The sequence below is a fragment of the Sarcophilus harrisii genome, chromosome 5 (assembly GCF_902635505.1).
Source record: "Sarcophilus harrisii chromosome 5, mSarHar1.11, whole genome shotgun sequence".
Lineage (NCBI taxonomy): Eukaryota > Metazoa > Chordata > Mammalia > Dasyuromorphia > Dasyuridae > Sarcophilus > Sarcophilus harrisii.
This window is the reverse complement of record NC_045430.1, coordinates 76,209,559-76,234,914: the sequence shown is the minus strand read 5'-3', so window position 1 is coordinate 76,234,914 and position 25,356 is coordinate 76,209,559. Positions and strand designations below refer to the sequence as shown.

General features: G+C 37.8%; 1 protein-coding gene across 1 annotated transcript in view; it reads right to left on the bottom strand.

The window, feature by feature from the left end:
- Positions 1-10,374, bottom strand: part of PPM1H (protein phosphatase, Mg2+/Mn2+ dependent 1H) — a 304,448-nt gene extending 294,074 nt beyond the window's left edge. Inside the window, exon 1 of the mRNA XM_031940929.1 lies at positions 9,412-10,374. Within this exon, the coding sequence (XP_031796789.1) occupies positions 9,412-9,671 (260 nt within the window). The 5' untranslated portion in view covers positions 9,672-10,374. The remainder of the gene's footprint in view (positions 1-9,411) is intronic.
- Between the last annotated feature and the right edge of the window lie 14,982 nt (positions 10,375-25,356).

The window sequence follows — 25,356 nt, the reverse complement described above, 5'->3', positions numbered from 1 at the left end:
ATCAGGTGATTCTTTTTTGCTTTTCTTTGTGTCCCCAGGGCTAAACCCAGTGCCAGATTATAGGAAGCACTTAATAAATATTTATTGACTCACTGAATACCAATGAAAGGTCAACCACATTCTTAGTTTTAGATAGCTGCCTTAGAGCACTGAGAAGAAATGATCTGCAAAGGAGGCAGGATTCTTGAATCCAACTCCTTATCTCCTCTGCCATGTTATTGTGGTTCAGTCATTTCAGTCACGTCCAACTCTTTATGATCCCTTTGGGGATTTTTTTTTTGGCAGAGACATTGGACTGGTTTACTATTTCCTCCTCCAGCTCATTTTACAAATGAGTAAACTGAGGCAGAGTTAAATGACCCCCGCTAATAAGTGTCTGAGGTCAGATTTGAACTCAGGAAGATGAGTTTTCTTGACTCCAGACTATCCACTGCTCTTCTACTATCTCATACTGCCTTTCATATCTAGTAAATATCTATGTCTTTCATTTACCAGTGGAAAGCTAAGCCAGAACAAAAGTAAGAAAGAAAGCTAATGAACATAAATCACACAAGAACAGAATGAACCAAACCAGAAAGCCAAAAATAGCAACCACAATTCAAATTACTGAGTGCTCATTTCATAACAACCTTATGACATAAAAGAATGCAAGGACAAAGGCAATCAATTTTTTCTTCATACAGTCCAATTTAGGGGCTGGAAGGAGACTTATAGGTCATTTAGTCCACCCCTAACATACTGCAAATAAGGAAATTGGGAGTCCAAGAGACTGATGACCAAGGTTGCAGAGATAATAAAAGGTAGGAGAATAAGGATTTAAACTCAGGTTCACTAATACCAAACCCAATCTCCACCTCCCTTCCCCCTACTTTACCATACTGTACCATATTGTACCATATTGGCCTTTTACAGTGGCCAGTATCTACACCTTCTGTTAGTCACTGCATCAATATGCATTTATTGAGCACATCAAAAAGAAATGTCCTACAAAGGTATTTTTGGTAAACTGCCAAATCCAGTCCAAAAAAATGGGTTTTTAATTTTTTTTTAGTTTATCCTTTAACTGGATTTAGTATCACACACTATCATGCCAAATGTAATTATACAGTTCTTTCAATTTTACCTTTAGTCTTAAAATAAAGATACTTCTAGGGAATAAATTCACCCAACTCACTACATGTTAAACATCAAGTCAATTTTAAATTCTTGTTGATATAAATAACTCCCTCCCACTTACTATGAAGAACCATTTAAAAAAAAAAAAAGTAGCATCTATTATTTCTACTGACTTTAGTTGAGGTTTATGAGAAACTCAGTTAAGTGAAAACCTGAGGTAGGCAAATTATATCATCTCAATTGGCCTTTTCAGACTTTCAATATACTGTGAATGGGATTCTGGGGGGAAAAAAGTCTTGAAGGGGCGTCCCACAGTACAACACTGGGCTTCTCACAGAAGTAACTCAATTCCAAATCTTAAGTTAACACAAAAAGCTGTGCTCTCCACCCAAAACATGAAAAATTGTACCTCCCTTTTGAAATTAACATGAAAGAATTGTGCCTTTGCTATCAATTACTTCCTATTTTTCCTGTCCCTAGCTTCCTTTGTACATATGTTTGTTTGAAAGTCATCTCCCCATTAAAAAGCTCCTTAAGGGCAGTCTTTTGCCTTTTTTGTATCCCTAATGCTTAGCACAGAACCTGGCACATAATAGTTAAAGTTTGCTGACCCCCCCAACTTAATTCCACCCCCCCATGATGCTGATGTCCTGTATAGGGGAACATGTAAATATGTGGTGAATGGAATTTAATTGCATTAGGACCTCCTCCTGTCAATTAATTCTTCTATACACTTTAGCCAACAGTCTTTATGGCTTGGTCTACCAGCCAGTTTTATGTGATGAGTCTCTCTGAACTTGCCAAGTTTGATCCTTAAACAGATGACCAGTTACCTGGCCCATACGTGAAACCTTTGTTACGTATCAGAATTTATTCTCCAAAAACAAAGGTCAATCTTAGCACTAAGAGGAAGCAACGAAGAAAGCTTTAGTGAAAGTTTCAAAACTCTATTCTCATCAATAAAACCACTCATCAAATGGTATCCAGAATATCAAATTAATGGAAGCTCCCAAATGAACAAGGAGTTGAGGGACTCATGAAGGGTCATAACAATTTTCAAAGGCTGGATGACCAGTAGGGACATTGTAAATGACAGTCAAAGTACAGATTATGAGTTTAAGGATTCTCAAACTTCTTTTATGCTATTAGGACAATACAAAACAGTGTTTCTTGCCATGAAGAACTATGACATATTGAACATTTAAGGTGATAATACTATGAGAGAATCAAATGTACATTTTTCCTTCAATCAAAGCAGTTATTTTTGTGGAATAATTTGTGCATTTAGGATGTATGCAAGGTAGATTGAGGTTAATGTACATGTGTAACAGGCAATACCCTACTTATGATACAAAATATTGTGGCTAAGTAAATGAACATTAAATAAAATTAAATGCAATTTTTATCCATAACATCCTAACATACTAGTATAACTCATACATAACTAGTATAACTCACACTGAGGGACGCTTCTCAATAGACCATGACCTCTAAAAGATGTCTTTCATATCACAAGTCATATGATACAAGTCCGGATGCACGAATTATTATTTCAACACTAAAAATCTCAGAAATAGTTGGATACAAAGTAAAAACAGATTTGGTTCTATTAAAAATTACTGGACTTTCAGAAAGAAAAGGTCTGGTGAAAGGACTCTAGGCAAGTAGCTAATTAGATACAGAAGTTTAGACTTCCTTTATAATTCTAAGCAAAAATTATTCACATTACATGATCTCCTTTGCTTACATTTATGAAGGCTTTGGCAAAGCTCAGTAGTGAATGTTAAAAAACATTTAAATGATCATTATTTGTGTAACAATGAGATTGTAAATACACATTAAAATAAGGCTCACATTAAATAACATTTAACCTCATGGTGCTATGTAAACATCTCTGGGGAAGATATCATTAAATCCTATGAGGGCCTCAATCTCTGGAAAATTATTCAAATTTGAAGATAAATACTAAATGTTGCAAAAGTTAAAATGGTTACCCCCAGCAATGCTTGGTTTATTGTTGATATCCCTGTCATAAAACAATGTGAAGAAAAATAATTTTAGCAAATAGATAAAATTTAACACTTCCTCAACATATAAAGAAATAATTAACTCATAGCCCAAGGCAAAGTTGGCTTGGCTTTTCAGTAAGATAATACTCTGCTATTATACACTTGTGACCCTTAGCCAATCAACTGACCTCTTTAGGTCTCAACTTTCTCAGAGAAGTGAAACTATGGCCTTTCAGGGCCTTTCCCATCTCTCTATGATCCTTTGAACCCTAAATCTGTAATACAATGATCAAATGAAAAAAAGAGAAGAAATAAGGCAAGCCTTAGGAGCAACCATCTGCCCTACACACCAAGATACAAAATCTAGCCCTCTCAGATGAATGAATACCTCATGGAGACAGGTAGTTGTTTACACAGGACCTTCTGGTAGACAGAAGCTCCTGCCTTTTGTCCATCCAAGCAACCTAATGTGATTTAATAATCAAGCCAAAAGATGGCACACAGTGAAGTCTTCAGTTTTATTCTCTTAACACATTGGCTTAAAATCCTATATCTACTCAATCAAGTACTTCTTCTATTTAGAAATTCTGATAAATAAATGACCAACTGTGATTCAGAGAGACCAATGATGAAAGCGTGGTATCCCATCCTGATACCAAGGTGATGGACCCTCAATACAGAACAAGATCCCTATATTTTTGGATATGACCAATGCAGGAAGGTTTTGCCTGATGAATATTTGCTGAAAGTTTTATTTTTCTTTTATTTTTCCTAAAGAGATAATAAGTAGGTGGGAGGGAGAGAAAATATTTTTTTTTCCAGTTGAAAATAACAGAATTTAATTTTTAAAATTGAAACAAAAATGCAAGATAAGTATTTTTAAATGCCTACTATGTGCCAGACACTGATAGGTGATAGAGATTCAAAAATAGCCCCTTTCCTTAAGCTTATGTTTTCCTGAAGGGAAAAGAAATATTATATAAAGAAAAGTGGGGTTTCTGGTGTCTGTCTGAATTCAGTGTCTGATTTGTGATCCTTAGTTCTGCTTAATGCATGCATCTGAGTAAGCAGCAATGACTAAGAGGCCATCTGACGCAATGTCACCACTTTAAAGAATAAACCCATCATCTGATACTTCTATTTTCACCGAGTGATTCTTCCAGCCAAGTGGCAAGTACAGAACTTTACACAGTTTATACAGGATAAGTGAAGGACCCTATGTATGCACCTGATAAAAGGAGTCAAAAATAACTTTAAAGACAGACTTCTAGCACAGATCTGGTTTCAGAAAGTCATGTTCAATTTCTTTTGAGTTAAGAAATATTATTTACATTCTTGCATTTACATTATTAAAATTATCCAACTCTTTTAAAAAACCCAAATCTGGCCCTATGTATATTAATAAAGATCAAATGTATTCAAGTAACCAAAAAGATAAGAAAAATCTGGGGAAAAAAAAATCAATTGTTATGCTGGAGTAAAAAGCTGCAGGATGAACATCAATCCGTCATTGATGCTTGTTACTTAGCTATATCACAGCCTTCAGTCCAATGGATGAAAGACAAGGGTACAAAAAAAGAGGGGTTAAGAGAGATGATGGATGGCTAGAGGTATGAAGCATCAATAACTCAACCTAGACCAAATCAATAGGACCGGTACCCATTTCCTGCACTGTTAATTTCAGTGGCTGGTTTAGTTCCAAGGCTATCCTACAACAATGTATTTATTTCTAGGGCATATCTGGAAAGAAAGGAAAGATAAAGAGGCTTCAATTAAATAATAATAAAAATAAAAGCTAGCAATTTTAGAGCTCTTTTACAAATATTAACTCATTTTATCCTTACAGTGACACTGGGAGGTAGGTGCTATTATTATTCTTATTTTACAGATGAGGAATCTGAGGCAGATAGAGATTATATGAATTGACCAAGGTCATATACTTAATAAGTGTTTGTGGCCGAAGCAGAACTTGGGCCTGTCTGATTATACCACCCAGTTGCCCCTATGACCGAGGAAGATATTACCAAGGAAGACAATCTGAAAAGAGCCATCTCTGTTCCAATCAGACTTTAGTTTTGTATCTGTCCATCAATCTGAAGGGGAACGATGCTTGTTTCCATAATGGATTGTGACAATGGGAAGTAGGGCAGAAATTCCCAAGTCGAGTCTTCAAAAAGTGGCTTTATTAGTTTGAAGAGTAAAGAATACTTCCACATTTATGTAATGACTTTTAGATAAATCCCAATGCAAGAGCTTTTTTGTTATACTTCCCCCTAGTAAGGTTTTAAAAATTGCTAAACCTACATGTGACATTCCTGTAGGGGATGAGAATATGGCATTTTAAGGTTTGCAAAGTTCTTTTACAAACCTTTAGAGGGAAGGGCCTTACTAACTTTTTAGTAAATTTAGCAAATTTACTAAATTAGCAATTACTAAGTCAGGAAGATCTCAGTTCAAATCTAGCCTCAGAAACTGTGTGACTCTGGGTAAGTGACAACTCTATTTACCTCAGTTTCCTCATGTGTAAAATGAGTTAGAGAAGGAAATGGCAAACCATTCCAGTATTTCTAACTTAAGAAAACCCCAAATGGAGTCAGAGTCAAACATATCTGTACTAAATGAACAACAATTTCAAGAACAATTAGCTCTCTATTCACTACTACTTCCATCTAACTGCCTTTAAAAGCAATCTTAAAAAGCCTGCAATAATCTGCAAGATCACCAAGAAAATCATGATTCTCTACTAAGAGAGAAAGAAGAAGAAAATAGGAAGTCTAAGGGGAAAAAAGGGAAAGGTTGAAATGGTAGATGTGAAAAATACAATAAAATTAATTTGAAAAGGCTTGTGCCAATAAGGCCTAGTTGAGATGAAAAAACACACATGTGAAGGAGACTCACAATCATAGTTCTATGACTTTCTCCAGTACAGACTGAATGTGATTCAGGGTTGAGGTTTGGGAAAACAGTGATCAATCTAGCAATCAATCAACAAAGCTTTTTAAAACGCCTACTATGTGGGGGGACTATGTTAGATGCTGGGCATAAAAGTAGAAAGCCCAGAGTTAGTAAGAGGCTGGAGGTCATAGTGAAGATTAAATTTAAAAAAAAAAAAAAAAAAAAAAGGAGTTTAGGAGGGAGAAGGTACGGAAATAGAAGGATAGATTACAGATAAATAAAGGAATTTCAGAGATACTGATCGTGAAAGTAGAACACTTGGACTTGGGGACAACAGCAAGATGAAATAGGATGATGAAAGGAAGCATCCCGGTATAAGTCATGGGAACTAAGGAAACTAATGAACTGGGAAACTTAAGGGTTTGAGGAGACATCATCATGTATATTCAAGTCCCAAAGGGCAGTGATTGGGATAGAAATGAAGACCATGAACACAAGAGACTGAATTCCTTGAGAAAGGATTAAGAATAACCCAGGGATTAGTAGATGACAGCAACAGAGGTCACTCCTATATTCAGAAGAATAAAGGGCTTGGAGTAAAGATAAGTTCTGTTTTGACTATATTAACTTTGATATGCTTATAGGGTATTAAAGGTTCAAATAGGCTGACTATTTGAATAGGTGACTGAATCATCACAAGAAAAGAATTCTTGTGATAATATTCTTGTGATAATATAAAATTCTTGTGATAGACAAGTTGATAGATATTTTTGAAAGATCTGTATAAAATGATAACCAAACCCATGGGAACTGATGAGATTTACACACACACACACACACACGACACAGACATGGATTATACTCCTAGCTAGACAATGGACATAGATAAGGAGAAACAAGACAGTGTTATAAAAACGAAGAGAAGAAACATATGGGGGAAAGTATAATTAACAATGTCCAATGTTCCTAAAAAGTTAAAGGATGAAGGCTATGAAAAAGTTAGTGGATTTATCTGTTAAGTGATCACTACTAACCTTCAAGAGCAATTTCAATTGCTTTATGAGGGTCAGGTTGCTAAAGACTGAAAAGAGAGAGAATGATAAATAGAAGCAATAAATATAAACTTTTTCAACTATATCTGATTGAAAGAAAAGGTTATCTTGCTGTCTGCTTTAGGAGGAAAGCCGAAGGGGATGGTAGCAAAGGTTTCTTTCTGACTCAAGGCCCAATGCTCGATCTGTTGATATCATTTAACATGAGGCAATGTATTATGTGTGCAATTTATGCACTGTAATACCAATCTTGAATTCAAAAGACCCATGCCCCTAATTCTTTTACATTAATAATAGCCCCAAAGCACAGGGTACACTAAAAAGAGAAGTAGTCATAATAGCATTTAAGTCACATGACAACCATACAGGTAAGTTTTACCCATTTTAGAGGTGAATAAATTAAAACTCAAACTATATGACTTGTCACAAGGCTAATAAGTGTCAGAGAGTTGGGATATAAATGTAAGTCTTCCTGATTGTAAGTAAAACACTTTGGCTAGGTTAATATACTCAGGGTTTTTGATGGCTTTGAAATAAAATAACAAGTGACATTTTTTCATCTTACTCTCTCGTTACCTGCTTTTTAAATGCTCTTCTCCACCTAGCAATTAGGTTTTGCTTCTTTTTATTACTATAAATACTCTAAATTAATAATACTGATCCTTCAAGATTTTCAAAATATTTTCCTTAGTTCAGCCCTGCAAGGTTAAGTAAATTTCTCATTTTACAAACCAAGTGAAGAGATTTATGTCCAAGGGAACACAGATCCTACAGTATCAGAATAGACTCAAACCCACCTGTCTAAAATCAGGAGACCTTTCTAAGTCCACATTCTATTTTGAATCCTTCCTTCTTAAAACCATCACCTGTGCCCACATAAAACCCACCATTTTCCAGCTTGATTTTTCTTTTTCAAAAATCTAAGAATTTAGGTTTTCAGGTGGCAGGGACCCTTTTACTAACTGAACTTGTTAAAGGACACCATTTATGATCAGGATAGCTGAAGAACTATATAATAGCTTAAAGGTGAAGACATGGTACTGATCTATGTAACTAGCCTTCAAGGGAGATGACAGGGTTAAAGATTAAAAGGAAAAGGGGTCAATATGGTCATGGCTTGGCTTAATAAGGACACAACATCCCCCTCGGCTTTCAGCTCCATTCATCCTAGCTTTTAGGGGAGATGTGTGTAAGGCTAAGGGAGGGGGCTGTCAAGGCAGCCTCTAGAAAAGTCACCTGGCACAGGCATCGCAAGAGCTGATTGGTTCTTCCAAGACCCAATCAGAGTATGTGCCCTGCCAAGCATCGGTGTCAGAGGGAGATGGGTTAAGGGTTAGGGTGCCAGGGGATGGCTAGTGCGGAAGGCCCAAGAGCCAGTTGGGTTTCACGGGCAGCACAAGTTCCAGTGGCACCCCTGGCACCCGCACTTGGCGTTACCGACCCCTTCATTCCACCTTCCACCTCTTCTCAGCTCCAGACAGCAGGGGACCAGGTGAATAAAACAGAACGTAGCACCGGCATCCAAAGAGCCCAAACAGGCTCATTGATAAAATCCATGGAGGGCTACCCGTGAGGGGGGAGGAGGGGTCGATTAAAACACGAGCTATTTCTATCGCTGGTTCTCCCCCATCCTTAATCCTCATCGAGAAATCCAAAGCCCACGATTTATTTCCAAAACAGCAAAACCCCTCTCCCTACTCTCAGCCCTCAACGGCTTGGTCTCAAAGATGAAAGAGCGATGGTGCTGAGGTTAGCCACTTGAAATTAACTTCTCTCCAGGATGGACCAGGAAAGTGGTCCTGAAATCTCCCAACCCCCCATGGAGGGGGGGAGGGGAGGAAAGTATAGCAACTCTCCCAGCAATAAGGTCCGAGATCCTCCTCCGTAACACACACCCTGACTGACACCCGCAGGCTCCCCCCTCCAAGGCGGAGGCAAGAAACGGGAGGCGCGCATAACCCAGCGCCCTCACCTCCCCCCTCCTTTCCCTGGTTCCTAACTTCAACAGTCGCGCTTCCTGCTCAGGTCCAAAAGGGCATCTTCCCCACCCCCGCCCCCATCGCACACACCCCCCCGATGCCTTTCCAGCCCCTCTCCTTCCTCGGGGTCCGGTTGTTGCCTCTCACCCCATCTCCGGGGATGGAGACGCAGCGTCCTTGGAGCGAAGGAATGAGGGGACGGGGGAGGGGAAGGGGGAAATGCCCAGCTGGAGCTGGGAGGCCCGGGGAATGGATGGCAGCTGCAGGGGCAGTCCGGGAGGCAGGGAAGAAAGGAGTACGTGGGGAGGAGGCTAAGGGAAGGCAGGTGATGCATTTCCCCGGCACGGCGGTTGCACTCACTCTGCGTAGCCCGTGGTCCAGGGCAGCCGCTTGGTCTCCTTGAGGATGAGGATGGGGCGGGCGATGTGGTCGGCGCTGCACTCGACCTCGTCCTGAGACAGCCCCAAGAACTCCGGTCGCCCGTAGGGGAAGCGCAAGGGCAGGTCGGAGCCGGCCCCGCCGCCGCCGCCGGCACAGCCTCCGCCGTGCTCCAAGCCCGAGCCACCAGCCATGATGCCGCCCATGAAATTGGCCACCGCAGATTTCACGCGAGTGAGCATGTTACTGCTCCCGCGGCCGGCTGCGGGGAGAGCAGCAGCGGCGGCGGCGGCGGCGGCAGCGGCGGGAGGAGGAGCGGGAGGAGGAGGCGGGGGAGGGGGGAGCCGGGAGCATGCAGCCTGGGGACGGCGGCGACGGCTGCGCCGAGGAAGGAGGAGGAGGAGGAGCAGGAGGGAGGCCGGCGAGCAGCCGACCTGGCTACTGGCAGCACGGGCTCAGAACTATTTGTTGCCCTCGAAGCAAAAAGGGGGCGGGGGGGGGGAGCGGGTCGGGCCCCGGTCTCAGATTCCTGGGGTCAGCGTAGCCGCCACCGCCGCCGCCACCTCCTGGTCCACTTCCGCAATGGAGCTACAGGGAGCGAGGCTGGGAACCGGCTGGAGCGGGGGGAGGGGGCAGGAGCAGTGGCGGCAGGTTCTGTTTCCCCCCCGCCCCCTTCTTGCCCTTCCTCCGTGCGCGGAACTAAAGCCACAGGCTGAGCCCGAGGAGCTAGCGCTGCCCCCCCTGGGCTGCGGCTCCCGGCGCCCTCCGAGTCACGTGACGATCGAGCTGGGAGGGCTCGCCCGGGCAGCGGTTGGACCAGTTGCACCAGCCCTTCTCCGACCCGGGGGAGACTAGGTGCGTGCCCCTCCTTTACCCTTCCCCTTTCAACTGCCTTCAACCCCAGGCGTGAGAACTGCGAGGTCCCTGGGCCAGCCGCAGGTGGACAGAGCAGGTGGACAGAAATCCCACCCGAGGCGCGGGGAGAAAAAGGAGAGAGGGAGAGCTTAAGGTGTACCGGGGAGGGAGCCCGGGTGGGCGCCCAGTTCCCCGGCGCCGGCCAAAGCGAGCGGTGGAACGCGTGGAGCGGAGCGCCTGCAGGAGGAAATGCCCAGGGAATGCTCCGAAGCTTAAAAAAACAAAACCCGCCACCCAGCCCTAACGAGTTACCCAAGAACCGCGGAAAATCTCCTCCCAGGCCACCCTGCAGTAGAATTCTCTTCCCCGCTCCCGCACACATTCTTCAGCTCGGGGTCCCCAGGGAAGACCGTATTTGAAACTTAAGCCGCTCCGAGCGGGAAGAGAAAAGATAGGGAAAATTTTAAAAACGATGCAGTCGCTTCACGTGAGCCTTAGTTGTTTAAGAGAATTCGAATGTTCTTTTCTAAAACCTCAAATCAATATACAAATAGTTGGCCTGTTTAATATTGGATCATGCCATGATGTCTGTCTTAATTGCACTGTACTTAATAGAATCAAGAAAATCCACGCACAAAAGCTGACAAATTTAAATAGGACTTGTTTCTATCAATAAAGTTCCCAAATAAATGATAGAATGCTTGTATATACTCTCCCTGCAATTTAACAAGCATTTAAGTGTGCACATACAAATACCTAAACAAAAGGGTTTTTTTCTTCATAAAAAATTCTGAACTTAAAAACCATAAAAGTGAGTGTTTCCATATAGAGTGGAACAGAAAAAATAGATACATGAAGTTGCAAATTGGTTTTACTTGAGCTTTTTTTCTCTGAAGTTTAACATCAATACGATTTTTTCTTTTTTTATTAATTTATTTAATATTTTCCCACAGTTATATTTAAAACTTTTTTTTTTTACATTTATCTTTAAAGCTTTTGAATTCTGGATTCTCTCCTTTATTCCCATCCCAATGCCCCGTTAAGAAACTATATGAGATGTATACTTATTGTGTATCTAATTTATATTTTAATGTACTTAACATCTACTGGTCATCCTGCCATCTGGGGGAGGGGGTGGGGGGGTAAGAGGTGAAAAATTGGAACAAGAGGTTTGGCAATTGTTAATGCTGTAAAGTTACCCATGTATATATCCTGTAAATAAAAGGCTATTTAAAAAAAACTATATGAGAAGTTATACAAAATATTTCCATAAATATCATGTCATCAATATGATTTTTTAAATTATTTGTCTTGCTGACCCTCCTGTTCTTTTAAGCCTTACACAGTGACCTTTATTACATTTCCTTTTTTTTTCCATTTTCTATATATTTTTTAAACAAATACTATGTTTCTACCCAAGAGTGCATTTGGTTATGTTTTAAAAATTTGTAAGTTTAAAGTTAACAAAGTTATGTTTAAAAACTATGTGAAAAATTGATGGAAGCAGAGTTCAGAGGTAGTAAAAATGGATAGAATAGGATCTTTTGTTGTTTAGTTGAATCCCACACTCCCACTCTATGGGGACTCCAACAGGCCAATGCTGCTCATGGGGTTTTCTTGGCAAAGATTCTGGAGTTCTATTTCCTTCTCCATTGGATTAAGGCACAGGTTAAGTGACTTGCTCAGCATCACACAGCAAGTAAATGTTTGAAGCCAAATTTGAACTCGGTTCTTCCTGACTCAAGGCCCAGTGCTCAATCTGTTGATATCATTTAATATGAGGAAATGTATTATGTGTGCAATTTATGCATTATTGTAAGACCAATCTTTAATTCAAAAGACCCATGCCCCTAATTAATAATTACATTAATAATAATAGCGATATGAGGCAGGGTAGGTGGAGCAGTGAATAGAGTGCCAGGTCTGGAGTCCAGAAGACTTACCTTTGTGAATCCAAATCCTGCCTCAGATACTTACTGGGCTGTGTGAATAAAGAAATAATTATTAAACAACCAAATATTGGAGAAATCGAGTATTTTTTCCCTTCTTCATTTAGAGATTGGGTCAAAGCTTTGTTCTCTAAAGAACAAGACAGATGGAGATGAAATTTTGGAATTCTGATGCTACCCAAAGAACCTAACAAAGAATTTAATCAGCCAGTTCTGATCAGAAGTAGACTGTTTTTTGTCTAGATTGCCACAGGCAGGGGGTAATCTGGAGTCAGGTCCCCAAAGCCTTACTAAAATAAACCCACCTGTCATAATATTCATTCTCTCATTACTTGTTAACCAATCAGAATTGTCACCCTCAGAACACCCACTCTTCCAATGTAAGTATTGGAATTCCCATATAAATTCCCACATAAATAATTATTGGGTTTCATGAAGAGTCTTTGGCATTTGAGAATGCCACAGACCCCTTTTATTAATTATTGACTACCCAGCATAAAATGACTACCCAGAAACTATGCTTCTCACACTTTTATGTCATATGACCCTAGACAAGTCACTTAACCATTTACCTCAGTTTCCTCATTTATAAAATGATCTAAGAGAAGGAAATGTCAGGTCACTCCAGTCCAATATCTTTGCCAAAAAAACCCAAAAGGGGTCCATAGGCTACAACTCAACAACACTCATATATGACTGCCACTGTGGGAATTGCTTTATAATTATTATTTCATTTTACCAATGAAACTAAGGAAAACTCAGGTCTTGCTAAACCAAGATCTGGATCTTCCAAGCCAGCCAGCTACATTTTGGGTAAGGAAATAAAGAAGGAATGACTCTGAAAGGCTAAGGAGGAATTGGAGAGTAAAATAACTGGGCAATGGAACAAGATTGGAGTATGGCTCATTTGACTCCCTCCCATTTATTTGTTTCAGTCCTATTTCTCTTCTTTTTACTTTCCCTTGACCCTTTTCACTGAAATCATGAGTACAAATAGACGTTCAATCTGCAATACGACATGCAAAGTTATAGCAAAAGATTGGATTCAGTAAAAATTTCCATCCTTAACCTTACCATTGAGTTCAGGCTGAACTATGGTTCACAAAGCACAATAAATGCAATGATGGGGTACTTTTTTTAAGCCTAAGTTTTTTCCATTTCATGATCCTTTGCATGGCATAGACCTTTAGCAAATGTTTGCTGAATTTGAAAATTGGCCAAGTGCTTTAATACTGGGAATCCAAGGAAATCATCTTTTCTGAATGCTTTTTTTGGTTGTTCAGTTGTAAATGCTACTTGGGTGAGAAATTCTCTTATTAATACCAAGCAATTTCTCTAATACTTTAATAACTACTGCTTATAAACTAATCCTTATAACTAGGGATATAGAACTAGGAAAAGTACAGAGGGACCATTTATTTTACAAAGGAACAAACTAAGGCCAAGAAAGGTGAAATGATTTGCTGGGGTCACAGAGGTAAATGACAGGATTCAAATCCAGGTCAAATGACTCCATGTATAATATATTCAAACCCTGCTGTTCACAGGATTAGGGATCCACTCTATAAGAGAAATCCTTTCATAATATTTTTTTTCTTGGTTCTTTTGTTAACTAATCCCCCTCGGAAAAGCTACCCTGTGCTTTGCACAGAAGAGTTGACATCTAATAAATCTTTGCATTTATTAAGAGATCTTATTGTGGCTGGCACTGAGAGAGATGTTAAGTGAAAAATGAAACATTTTCTACTCTCAAAGAATTTACATTTTATTGGACTAAACAATATGTATACATATAATTTGTGTGTGTGTGTATGTGTGAGAACTACAACATATATATATTAAATATTTTTGATATTGTTTGTGGTTTTTTGCAAGACAATTGGGATTAAGTGACTTGTCCAAGGTCATACATCTAAGACATGTTAGTGTCTGAGGCTGGATTTAAACTTAGTTCCCCTTGACTCCAGGACCCATGTTCTATCCACTGTACCATCTAGCTGCCCTTATAGTAAGTATTTTTAAGGAAAACTTGTTAATAAACAAGTTAAAAATTTTACTAATACAATTTGGAATTTCAAGATGTGAATTCTTGAATATCCCAATTTGCAAGTCATATTTCTTATAGATGAGGAATATTAAAAAATAATATTTACACATATATTATACAACACCTACATTCATGCATAATTTTAACAAGTTATAGTAAAATAATTTATATCAGAATTTTATACTATTGAAAAATAATATTTTGAAATGTTCTGTATGTTTTCACCAAGCATTCCATATATAAAAATACCTGTTAAAAAGTAATAAATTATCAGTGGGTTACTAATCAGTTTAACTATTCTAACTAATTTCTATGACTCTGATAGGTCTAAAACTCCTACATAATATAACAGAGTAGTTAAGAAAAATTAGTGCAATCATTTAAGTGACTTAACTAAAAGGGCAATAAAATATAAATATCATATTTAAAACTGTAAACAGAACATAGTTCTTAATACAGATCAATTGTAGCAGGGGAAAAAATTGAGTTTGATAAACTTCACAAAATTGCACTATAGAAGTCCTTTAAATAGTTTTCCATAATGAACCATTTCCCATGCTGTTAAATGGTTATTTACTATGATTCAGTGGAATCTTGTGTGTAAATTTTATCATGTAAATAGCAAATCAGTAGCAATGATTAAAAAGTGCCTCGGCAGGCGAGGCAGAGTGTGTAGACCCTGGAAGAAAAGAGATAAAGGCAAGAGAGAGGGGACACGCAGGAGGAGGTAAGACAAAACAATCTGATCAAGCCTCATTTTAAAGGGTGCAATAGTACAGATATATATAGCAGCAGGGTTGCTGGAACTTAGTACAGGGTGGGGGTCCTAGACAAAGGATTGGTTTCCTGCCCAAGGATGAGTGGTAGGTGTCTTTGGTCATAGGAAGCTTCATGATGTGATTAGGGGATGCCTAGATAGTTGCCTATTCAAGGTTAAGGTGGTCCTTGGTCTAGGTTAGGATGTGATTAGGAGATTCCTCCATGATGTGATTAGGAGATTCCTATTCAAGGTTAGGGCAGTCTTTTGGAATGTGGCCTTATGTGGCCTTAGATTAGTGCGGGCTCCCCACAAAAAAGAAATAAAGAAAGGGAAGTACCTGCATTCCAGACATGCAGAGACATCTCCTAAAGGCACAGAGATGGGATAGATTATTAAAAGAAAAATTGTTGTTCAGTTATATTCAATTCTTCATGACCCCATTTGGAGTTTTCTTGGCAAACATATTGAAATGGTTTGCCATTTCCTTCTCCAGTTCATTTTACAAATGAGGAAACTGAGGCACCTAAGGATAAGTAATATATCTAGAGCCATCCAGCTAATAAGTGTCTGAGCCTGAATTTGAACTCAGAAATATGAGTCTTCCTTAATCCAGGCCATCTAGCTGCCCCCAGTGGATATATAAAATTTAAATATTTTAAGTTAAATATTTTATTTATGTTAAATATTTTAAGTCCAACAGAAATATCGTAGACTTAAAATATTTAAGATACTTTGATTCGGTAGCATTAAACCTTATGGTTAAAATATTACTCTGTGAGTTACTATTAAAAATATCAATCTGATCTTTAATAAAAAGATTATGTACCATAAAAAGGACCTTGTAATATCTTTAGATTTGTTTATATAGTTCACTGGTCCCAAGGGCATGGAGCATATGATTGATTTTTATCTTCATGTACACTTTTACTCTGGCATTTGGATTTTACTGGTAAATCTATATAACCAGCTGAAAGTTCAATGCTCTTTGAAATTATGCTTAAAAGGAATTTCTCCACAAGATTTTGTATTTAAAACAAACAAACAAACAAACCCAAAACCCAGATTTTGTTTAAAAAACAAACAAACAAAACCCCACTTAATCTAAAATCAAAAGACCCAGATTCAAATTCTGGCTTTCCAATCTCCTAATATTTATGTGAGTTTGGCTAAGTCATTTCACTCCCAAGCCTCATTTGTAAAATGAGGGGTTTGGATTATATTATCTCTATTATCTAGAAATCTAGATATCTATTATCTAGATAGATAGATAGAATAGATAGAAATCTATTATCTAGAAACTTATTTAAAAAAAAAAGAAAAATCCCTGTGCTTCTATTGGACTAAGTCAAACATTTTAAAATAGCACTAGGTGCCCTGCATTGTGCAATTAGAAACAACTGAGAATGGAGAAATACTTAACATCTGGAAGTCCCAGTTACCAAGGACTCTGCTAGCAAGATTGCCCAGTGTCTCATAAATGTCAATGCACTGAGATGCAAGGTCCATGTAGTGATTCCCCACATCCTCTTGGTTTAGTCATCACGAATAGTCAGTGAAGCTCTGCAAAGCAGAGGCAGAAGTCAACAATTTCCTTTTATTTGTTTTAGTCCTGTCCTTCATTTCCTCCTACAACATGAGCTTATCGAAAGCAACAGTGCATACATTAGGGGGATAGTTCCTTTAGATATTATAGAATCACTCATTGTTAATGGAAACACAACCACTTGGGGACTTGTAGCTCCCCTGTGTCATCCGTATATCTATTTTTAGGAAGGAAATAAAGGTTAATTTCTCTAGCTAAAACAACAGGGAGAATTTAAGTGGAGAAGATTCAATATACCATTGAAAATTTGGCTAGGAGTCAAAAAGGGAATAAATCTCCTCATCCCTACTCCCACCTGCCTAGGTAGATTACTGTAGGCAGCTAGTTGGTTCAATTTTGGGCCTGTGGTCAGGAAGACCTCAGCTGAATTAGATTTTGCTTGCTAGCTGTATGACCCTGAACAAGTCCCTGCCTGCCTCAGTTTCCTTATCTGTAAAATGAGAATTATAACAACTATCTCCTAGGGTTCTTTTGAGTTTCAAATGAGGTAATAGTGTACAAAATAGATGCTGGCTGTTATTGTTATTGCTAACAATCACAAGTGGTCAAGATAGCATTTTTGTGTTTTATTCAGTTGTCATTCAGTTGAGAGTATCTTTCAAAACATGGTATTTCCCTAGCACTGGATGAAGGCAAAGATCCACTTTAAGAAATGAAAATATCTTCTCAGTGAATAACTCAAATTTCCACGTCCTATGTCACATCTAAGAAAATCAAAGACCAAGTAAATTGGGTGAAAACTTGTACTGCCTTTTTTTTTTTTTAAACAGACAGCATTTAAGCTTATATAATTCTGTATTTAACTCTCATCTTATAGATATCATATGTAAAACTTTAAAAATTGTAATTAAAATAGTCAACATAAAGGAAATGTTCAACTTTCAGGTATAAAAGAATTGAGGAAAGAGTATTTTTGTACAGAAATATTTATAGCAGCTCTTTATATGATGGCAAAGAATTGGAAACTGATGGGAGTAATGGAGATAAGGTATTAAGACTAAATAGGGTGGAGATTGAATGTAAATCAACATATACTGTGTTTACTTTTTTTCTTTTTCTCCTTTATTTTTTCTCTCGTGATTTTTCCCTTTTGTTCTGACTTTTCTTTCCTAACATGACTCATAAAGAAATGTATATTTTTAAAAATTTAATGAATATATATGACCAGAAAAAAAGAAAATCAAAAAGGGGGAAAAAAGTAAATAGGGGATAGTTATAAAAGGCCTTGAATGTTAAAGACAGCATTTTGTATTTTATCTTCGAGGTAATAGGGAGTCACTAATTTATTAAATAGAAATTTATGTTTTGATTGACTTTAAAAATGACTTACTGAAACCTGTACTCCTTAGTGCCTGAATGGAAGATGGATTGTAGCAAAGAAAGGTTTGAATCTGGCAGACTCACTAGCAGAGAGAATATTGCAATAGGGAGTGAGGAGGATGCTGTTAGTGTAATTAGAATGATGTCAAGTACCTGAAATGTAAAACTTTTTTTTTTTTTTTTTTTTTTTTTTATTTAATAGCCTTTAACTTACAGGATATATATACATGGGTAACTTTACAGCATCAACAATTGCCAAACCTCTTGTTCCAATTTTTCACCTCTTACCCCCCCCCACCCCCTCCCCTAAATGGCAGGATGACCAGTAGATGTTAAATATATTAAAATATAACTTAGATACACAATAAGTATACATGACCAAAACATTATTTTGCTGTACAAAAAGAATCAGACTCTGAATTATTGTACAATTAGCTTGTGAAGGAAATCAAAGATGCAGGTGTGCATAAATATAGGGACTGGGAATTCAATGTAATGGTTTTTAGTCATCTCCCAGAGTTCTTTTTCTGGGTATAGCTAGTTCAGTTCATTACTGCTCCATTAGAAATGATTTGGTTGATCTCGTTGCTGAGGATGGCCTGATCCATCAGGACTGGTCATCATCTAGTATTGTTGTTGAAGTATATAATGATCTCCTGGTCCTGCTCATGAAATGTAAAACTTAAGATGTGCTCAGAGTCCCCTTCCAGCTCTGAGTTCTACATGATTCCATATGTAATCTATGTAATCTCAGAAGTTCAGATAATAAATATTCCCCTCTAGAAGCCAGTTATGGGGGGGGTAATTATGAACACCTTTCTTCTGTGACTGAACCTTCAGCCTCTTTTTGTATTCCCAGTACTTAACACAGGACCAGGTACATAGCAAGTGCTTAATTTACTTGTTGACTCGCTGAAACCCAAAAAAGAGACATCCTAAAGAGTTTCTCTCTTCACTTTCTCTTTAGCTACCACCTATTAATACTAAAACTAAAAAACTTTGACTGGTCCTCCATAGTCACTAGATTCACTTAGAATATTGGCAAATACATCTTTGTCTTCATCCAAGACAAGAATGTTTCAAAAATTCTACTAAGGAATGAGACTATCATAAAGCAAAATAAAGTTTAAAAACCTTCGTTCATAAAAAAATAGAAATGCTTTTTTAATTTAACCATAAATGCTGTCAAACAAGCTAGGTCGTGAAATGTTCAAGAGATATTCTTTTTTATTTTTCTTTGAGGCAACTGGGAATAAATGACTTGTCGATGGTCACACAGCTAGTAAGTGGTAAATATCCAAGATCACTTTTGAACTCAGGTCTCCTGACATGATAGTTTTGGACATTGAGGTTACTTGCTCAGAAACTCACAGCTAGTAAGTGTCCTAAAACGATCAACTTTGTTACCTAACTGCCTTCTTATGAACTATTGGGTAGAAAAACATGTTCTAAAATACCAACAACTGATTTTAAAAAATCAATCTAGTTAAAAGTTGAGAATTGCTTGTATCCTTTTAGAACTTAGATGGATATTCTCAATTCTGTCTAGTCCAAAAAAAATTCACTCACTTTTATAATCTATTAGATTATTATTAATCTAGTTCCAAGTATCATGTTTCTTTTCCATAACAATTTATTCCCTTTCATCAAGTCATTTTACAGTATCTACAGGCCTACCAATTATTCTGTTTTTCCAAAACTATTGTGGTCACTGTAAATTAGCCAAGGGAAATCATTGATGGAACAGAGATTGATCTAAGAACCAGAGGGTACGGTTTCAAACGCTCTGTTTGTTGGAGCTGGAACTAGCCTAGCAAGCTGTTCAGCTGACTATTCCCTGCATAATTGTTGTTAATTTTCTTGGAAAGATTAGTCTTCTACTCCACTAGATATGTCAGCTAACAAGCATGTGTTGGAATGTAGAACTGGTTGATCTGTACTTATTATCATTGGGTAAGTTGAGAGCCAAATCTAGACAAAAATAAGAGCACATATTTGAAGCTCAAAACAAAATTCTAATGGTTGTCCTTCCATGGGTTAAGTGGAATGGACAATCATAGAAATAAGTTATCCAAATAAGGCAAGAATATATTGGGTTGTGAAGGGAATCAAAATGGCAGAATAAAGTAAGAGATTCATCTGACCTCTCCCATATTCTTCTTCAAAGAAGTTTAAAATATTGCCTCAAAAATAAATTCTGGAGCAGCAGAATCAGCAAAAAGATGGGGTGAGACAATTTTCCAGCCCAAGAGAACTTAAGCTTGGCTGAAAATGTCCATGGCCTTGGGGTGAGAGTGATGAGCAGCCCAGCTCAAGCTGCACTCTACATGGGCAGTGGACGTTTCCAGAGCTCTCAATTCTTAATAAATCAGAAAGACCCTTTGCTGACGTTGGGTACAGGACTCTGTTATATTGCCCATACTTCATCCCAGGGCTAGGAGGAGCTCCAGCACATATTGCTTGCCTTCTCAGTAATGGGGAAGAGAAGGAAGGGAGAATTTGGAACTTAAACTTTTGAAAAATGAATGTTAAAAATTTTTATATGTAATTAAAAAAAAAAAGATATACTTTTAAAAGGGAGCCAGTTACATTTTCTCCTCAGAATTGCTTCATTAATCGCATATAACATTTAACCATCCTTCCTACCAAAACCCTGACAAACCAATTCTTAAATTGAAATTTGTTTGCTGTTTTCTTTTGTAGAGGAAGGGGATTGATTGTTTGAAATAATTGGATAATTGTCTCTATTTTTTTTGAATTGCTTTAGCTGTAAATTCCTGGTCTGTGGGAGGCTTGTGTTATATACTTAAGGGACAGCTGAATGTGGGAGTAGAGGAAGTATGTCAGACATGAAAATAAGGATTGGTTGGTTCACATGCCCAGAAGGAATAAAGGCAAGTCAAATGAAAATCAGAGACTGAATCTTATTGTAAATATAATATTTTCCTTTTCTTTTCTGTTCTCTATATGATTCTCATGGGAGATTATTAATGTAGAACTCTGTATTAATTCAAGCTAATGCTTATTTTCTTTTAGTATATAGATGTTAGATACTTACCATTTCAGAGGATCATACATCCACACGAGACCTTAGTGATCAAGCAGTATAAACATAGCCATTTTTAGAGTCAGCTATCACCTGTAGCCTATACAGTCTGATCATCCTCTCTATTACTGACTTATTAATTTATTTAACTTCTCATCTCAGATTCTAAGGCAATCAAGATATATATGACTATTCCTCAATAATTACCAAAATTGTAATATCTTGCTAATCAATTAACTCTGAATCTTCTGACCCAGTTTCTTTTAAAAAATGATTTAACATGGAAAAAATTTTTATTTTCCAAATAAATTCATGTAACTCCTCTCTTCTCTTTCTCTCTCTCTCTCTTTCTCTCCCTCCTCCTCCTCCATACACACAATGATAGATACATAGATTGAGGTATGTATTATCAAACCCCTTGATAAACAATTTATCAACACTATGGAAGAAAATTCTATATTCTATATTGTAGGCATAAGTTGCCAGAAATAATTTTTATTAATTTATCATTATTCTAATCCAAGTGTTGTTTTGCTTAGGGAGAGAAATATCCAAACTGACAGAGTCCACTCATGCCTTCAAGCATCTGTCCGCACAAATCATTTTTAAGTCTCAATTTATAGAATTCTTGAATTCTATCAGGAATATTGCATTCAAGATGGAGCAAAGGTTCAGAATTTAGGTAGCATTTCAGTTGACAGTTTACTTCATTAAATAGAAAATCAGCCACAACTTTCAGCACACCCTTGCTGATAATCATTTTCCTAAAAATTATTTAATCCTTCTTGGTTCTTACCCTTATTACTCTCTAGCTAATCTAAGGTAAAGTTACTTAAAGTGGGGTGGTGAATGCCTGTAATTCCTGTTGCCAAGGAGGCTGAGATTGGTAAATCCACATGAGCTCTGGAATTCTGAGATGAAGGAGGGTTGAGACCCAGTGGGGATCCACATTAAGCCTAAAACCAATATGGTGCATTAGGAATGGGGGCGGGAGGCACCAGGCTATCTAAGGAAAGCCAGCCCAATTTAGGTCAGAAATCTTTAGAGCTTTCCTGTTGATCAGGTGGGATCAGGCCCAAAGTGGTTGCTTTACTTCCAAACTATTATTGTTGTTCATCTTTCATTCTGGAAGAGGATCCATGACCTTAGGAGGGTGATGTATTGACTTGTACATAAATTTAATTTAATGGAGGCAGAGGTGACTCCAGTGGGTAACCTCGGCCTTTCTAAATTAAGTTCTTTTCTAGATCTCAATTTGAGGCGTGCTCATTCAGTGATTAAGGACAAGGTAAGGATTGAGACAAAAGATAACCTAATTTACCATCACAAAATATTACTTTAGGAGAAGATCCTCAAAGTTTCTGGCCAGAAAGAAAACTATTTACAGTCATTCTAACCCACCAAAACCTATGCCACTGAGGTTTGGGGAAGGAGCTGGGCCATTCAACAAAGGTGGAGTAATTTGGTTTTAAAGGGTAGTTTAGTCAAGTAGGTTCATTTGCAACACAATGAACTTTTTAAAGCCTGCTTTTCAGAGCTATAGTTCAAGAAATTAATACATGAAAAGTGAACAGGACAAAAAGTAAATTGTTCAAGGCACACATACACATTTTATATATATATATATATAGTATATAATGTATGGGTGTATTCATACATATATATGCATATATAAATACAGCCTCAGAACCAAGCAACGAAAAATTATACTATGGACAGAGCATCCACGTCTAAGGATATGGCATCCCAAGTGGAGAGAGAGATCATATGTGGTACAAAGTGAAGGAGAAGGAGGAAGAGGAAGAGAAGAAAGAAGAGGAAATAGAAAAAGAAGAAATAGAAAAAGAAGAAGAGAAAGAAGTCTTTGACATTCTAGTACTACTCTCAGAGTTCTAGAGTAACTAATCTAACTCCAGAGTCCATATAAATGTTTATTGATATCAAAAAGTGCAAAGTAATATTACACACATACACACACACACACACACATACACACACACAATTAAGCAATGACCTATACCTGGTTCTTTGAATAACTTCTTTCTCCATAATATTACCTTGTAATCCAGTTATAGGTTGAATGATTCCAGTTTTCTGTGACCAATTTATCCTAGTACTTAAGTCAGATTGGTGGTAGAAGCTCAATACAAGCTTTCTAATAAATTTTATGACTTGTCTATTAACCCTATGAGATACTACAGTGAAGGTTCTGAGCAGGAAATGTATTGTCTTGGTTTTATCCATTCTGGTTCTCTGAACATGGGCCCTTTTCAGTCCTAGCCAAAGTTACGGAGTTTATTTTACACAATGTCTGTCTCTTTCAAAAACTCTCTGTGCTGACTCAGAAGTCTGACTCAGCTAGGTTTTAATATTCTTGGGCTGTCTCTCAGTAAAGCAGTTTCTTTGACTTATCTTGTGATAGTATATTTATATCAAGGTAATTATTTGTTCTTAGTCTCTTTATATATACAATATCTTGTTTCTTATAAATGTGTAGCTTGCAAATTCATGTTTTTCTACCTAGTTATGAAGCTTGTTTAGTTCCTATTTCAAATGTCTCCAATCATTTCTGAACTTCCAAACTGTGGAAGTTTCCAAAGCTTTTTCAGCAAAATTGTCATCTTGCCTCAACTCTTGATGATAAACTTGGGTGTCATCCTATCATTTGTTTCTCAGTACTGCTTCTTTGGCCAACTTCTCCCAAACCAAGGGGTAATTCTCTTCTTGGGTGCACTTGATATATTTATAACTACTACTCTTGTCCAGTTACTGCCATAATTACTTCAAGGGAAGAGTCCTTCCTGGACTTGTCAGAAAAAAGAGAGCAAGATATTGTTTCTGAACTGATAAAGAAAAGACTGATAAAATTTCAATTTGAAATTAGTCCAATGGCTTCAGACTAGAGAAAAATAATTAATGCTTCCTTGATATTTCTAAAAAATATTGTAAAAATTCATAGAGGAATCAGTTTGTAAATCTTAAAGCTGTATGTAAACATGAGCTATGGAAGCGGACCACACTTTTCTATGACAAATTGTATGTTTGTACATGTAAGTATATCTGGAGAGTTAAACAGATAGGGTTCAAGTAGAGCTGCTCTGTTTGCTTCTGATTGACCACGTGGGCTAGCTCAGTATTTGAACAGGATGGGGACGATAAAGTAATTTCCATATTGGTCACTGATCATGAAGAACCAGTCACTGAGAGCCCTTCAAAAAGGGAGTGAAAATGCCTGATTTTCTATTCCTTTGATCCTCCAAGGTCAAGTATCACATATCGTTGGGAATTACTATGAGGTGTAAGGGAAGGGCAACCTGCCCCTTTACTGACCATGACCACCACACTGATGTGAGCATATAAGCTTGAGCACATTTCTGCCTGAAACTGGCTCTTCCAGCCCTAGCTTTATGTTGTTTTCTGTTTCTCTCCTGAGTGCAGGCAATTAAGCAACTCTTAGCACAGTATTTGAAGTATAACAAGTACTTAATCAATGCTTTTTGACTAACTTATTAGTAATGAGCTTGAGATGGACATATTTAGGCAAAGATCTTTGGTCCATCAGTCAGAACTGACTAGTAGCAGAGAGAGTTTCTCTATTAGAAAAGATGAGCACCCCCAAAAGAAGAAATTTAAGCTGTAGCCTGGCTGGCCAAAAGATAATGGTCTTTGAGGCATCAGAATAGAGCTGAAGTGAAATGTAGTAATACCTATTGGCAGTTTCACAAAATGCTTTACATTCTGCTGAGGTTTAAGTCTCATCTTCCCATTACAAGATGATGTCAGTTATAAGTTACCAAATCTTGTTTTAATTCTTTCTGTCAGTTTGTGCTTGTGAGTATTTTGTTTGCATTTCTTCTGTGTGTAGGAGATAAATACCTTTCTCATATCTGATTTGTATTCTTCTACTTGTATTCTTTCTACTTTTATCTATTTGTTCTACTCTTAACATGTTAACCAAATCTAACTAAACATTTAACAATTTTTCCTAATGTCATTGATTTGGGGAAATGGGAATGAAATGAACAAAAGAGTTGAGAAGAGTCTTTTCTGCTGGACTGAATCCAGCATGGACTGCCATGTATTCAGTGAAAGGGTCCCCTTAGTAGCAAAGAATAAGACATAGCACCCAGTCACTTGGATCCAGTATTATTCATTACTGTTAGATATGTATGTATTCTTTATATTAATGAGAATACTATCTCCAACCACACAGGTTGCTGAAACTCCTTGACCCTAAACACATGATGGTTTCATAAGCTGACAATAGTTTCTGCCAGGCTTTGGCAAATATATTCTGTGGGCTAAATCTGGCCAGCTGCCTGTTTTGTACATCCCACGAGCTAGAAC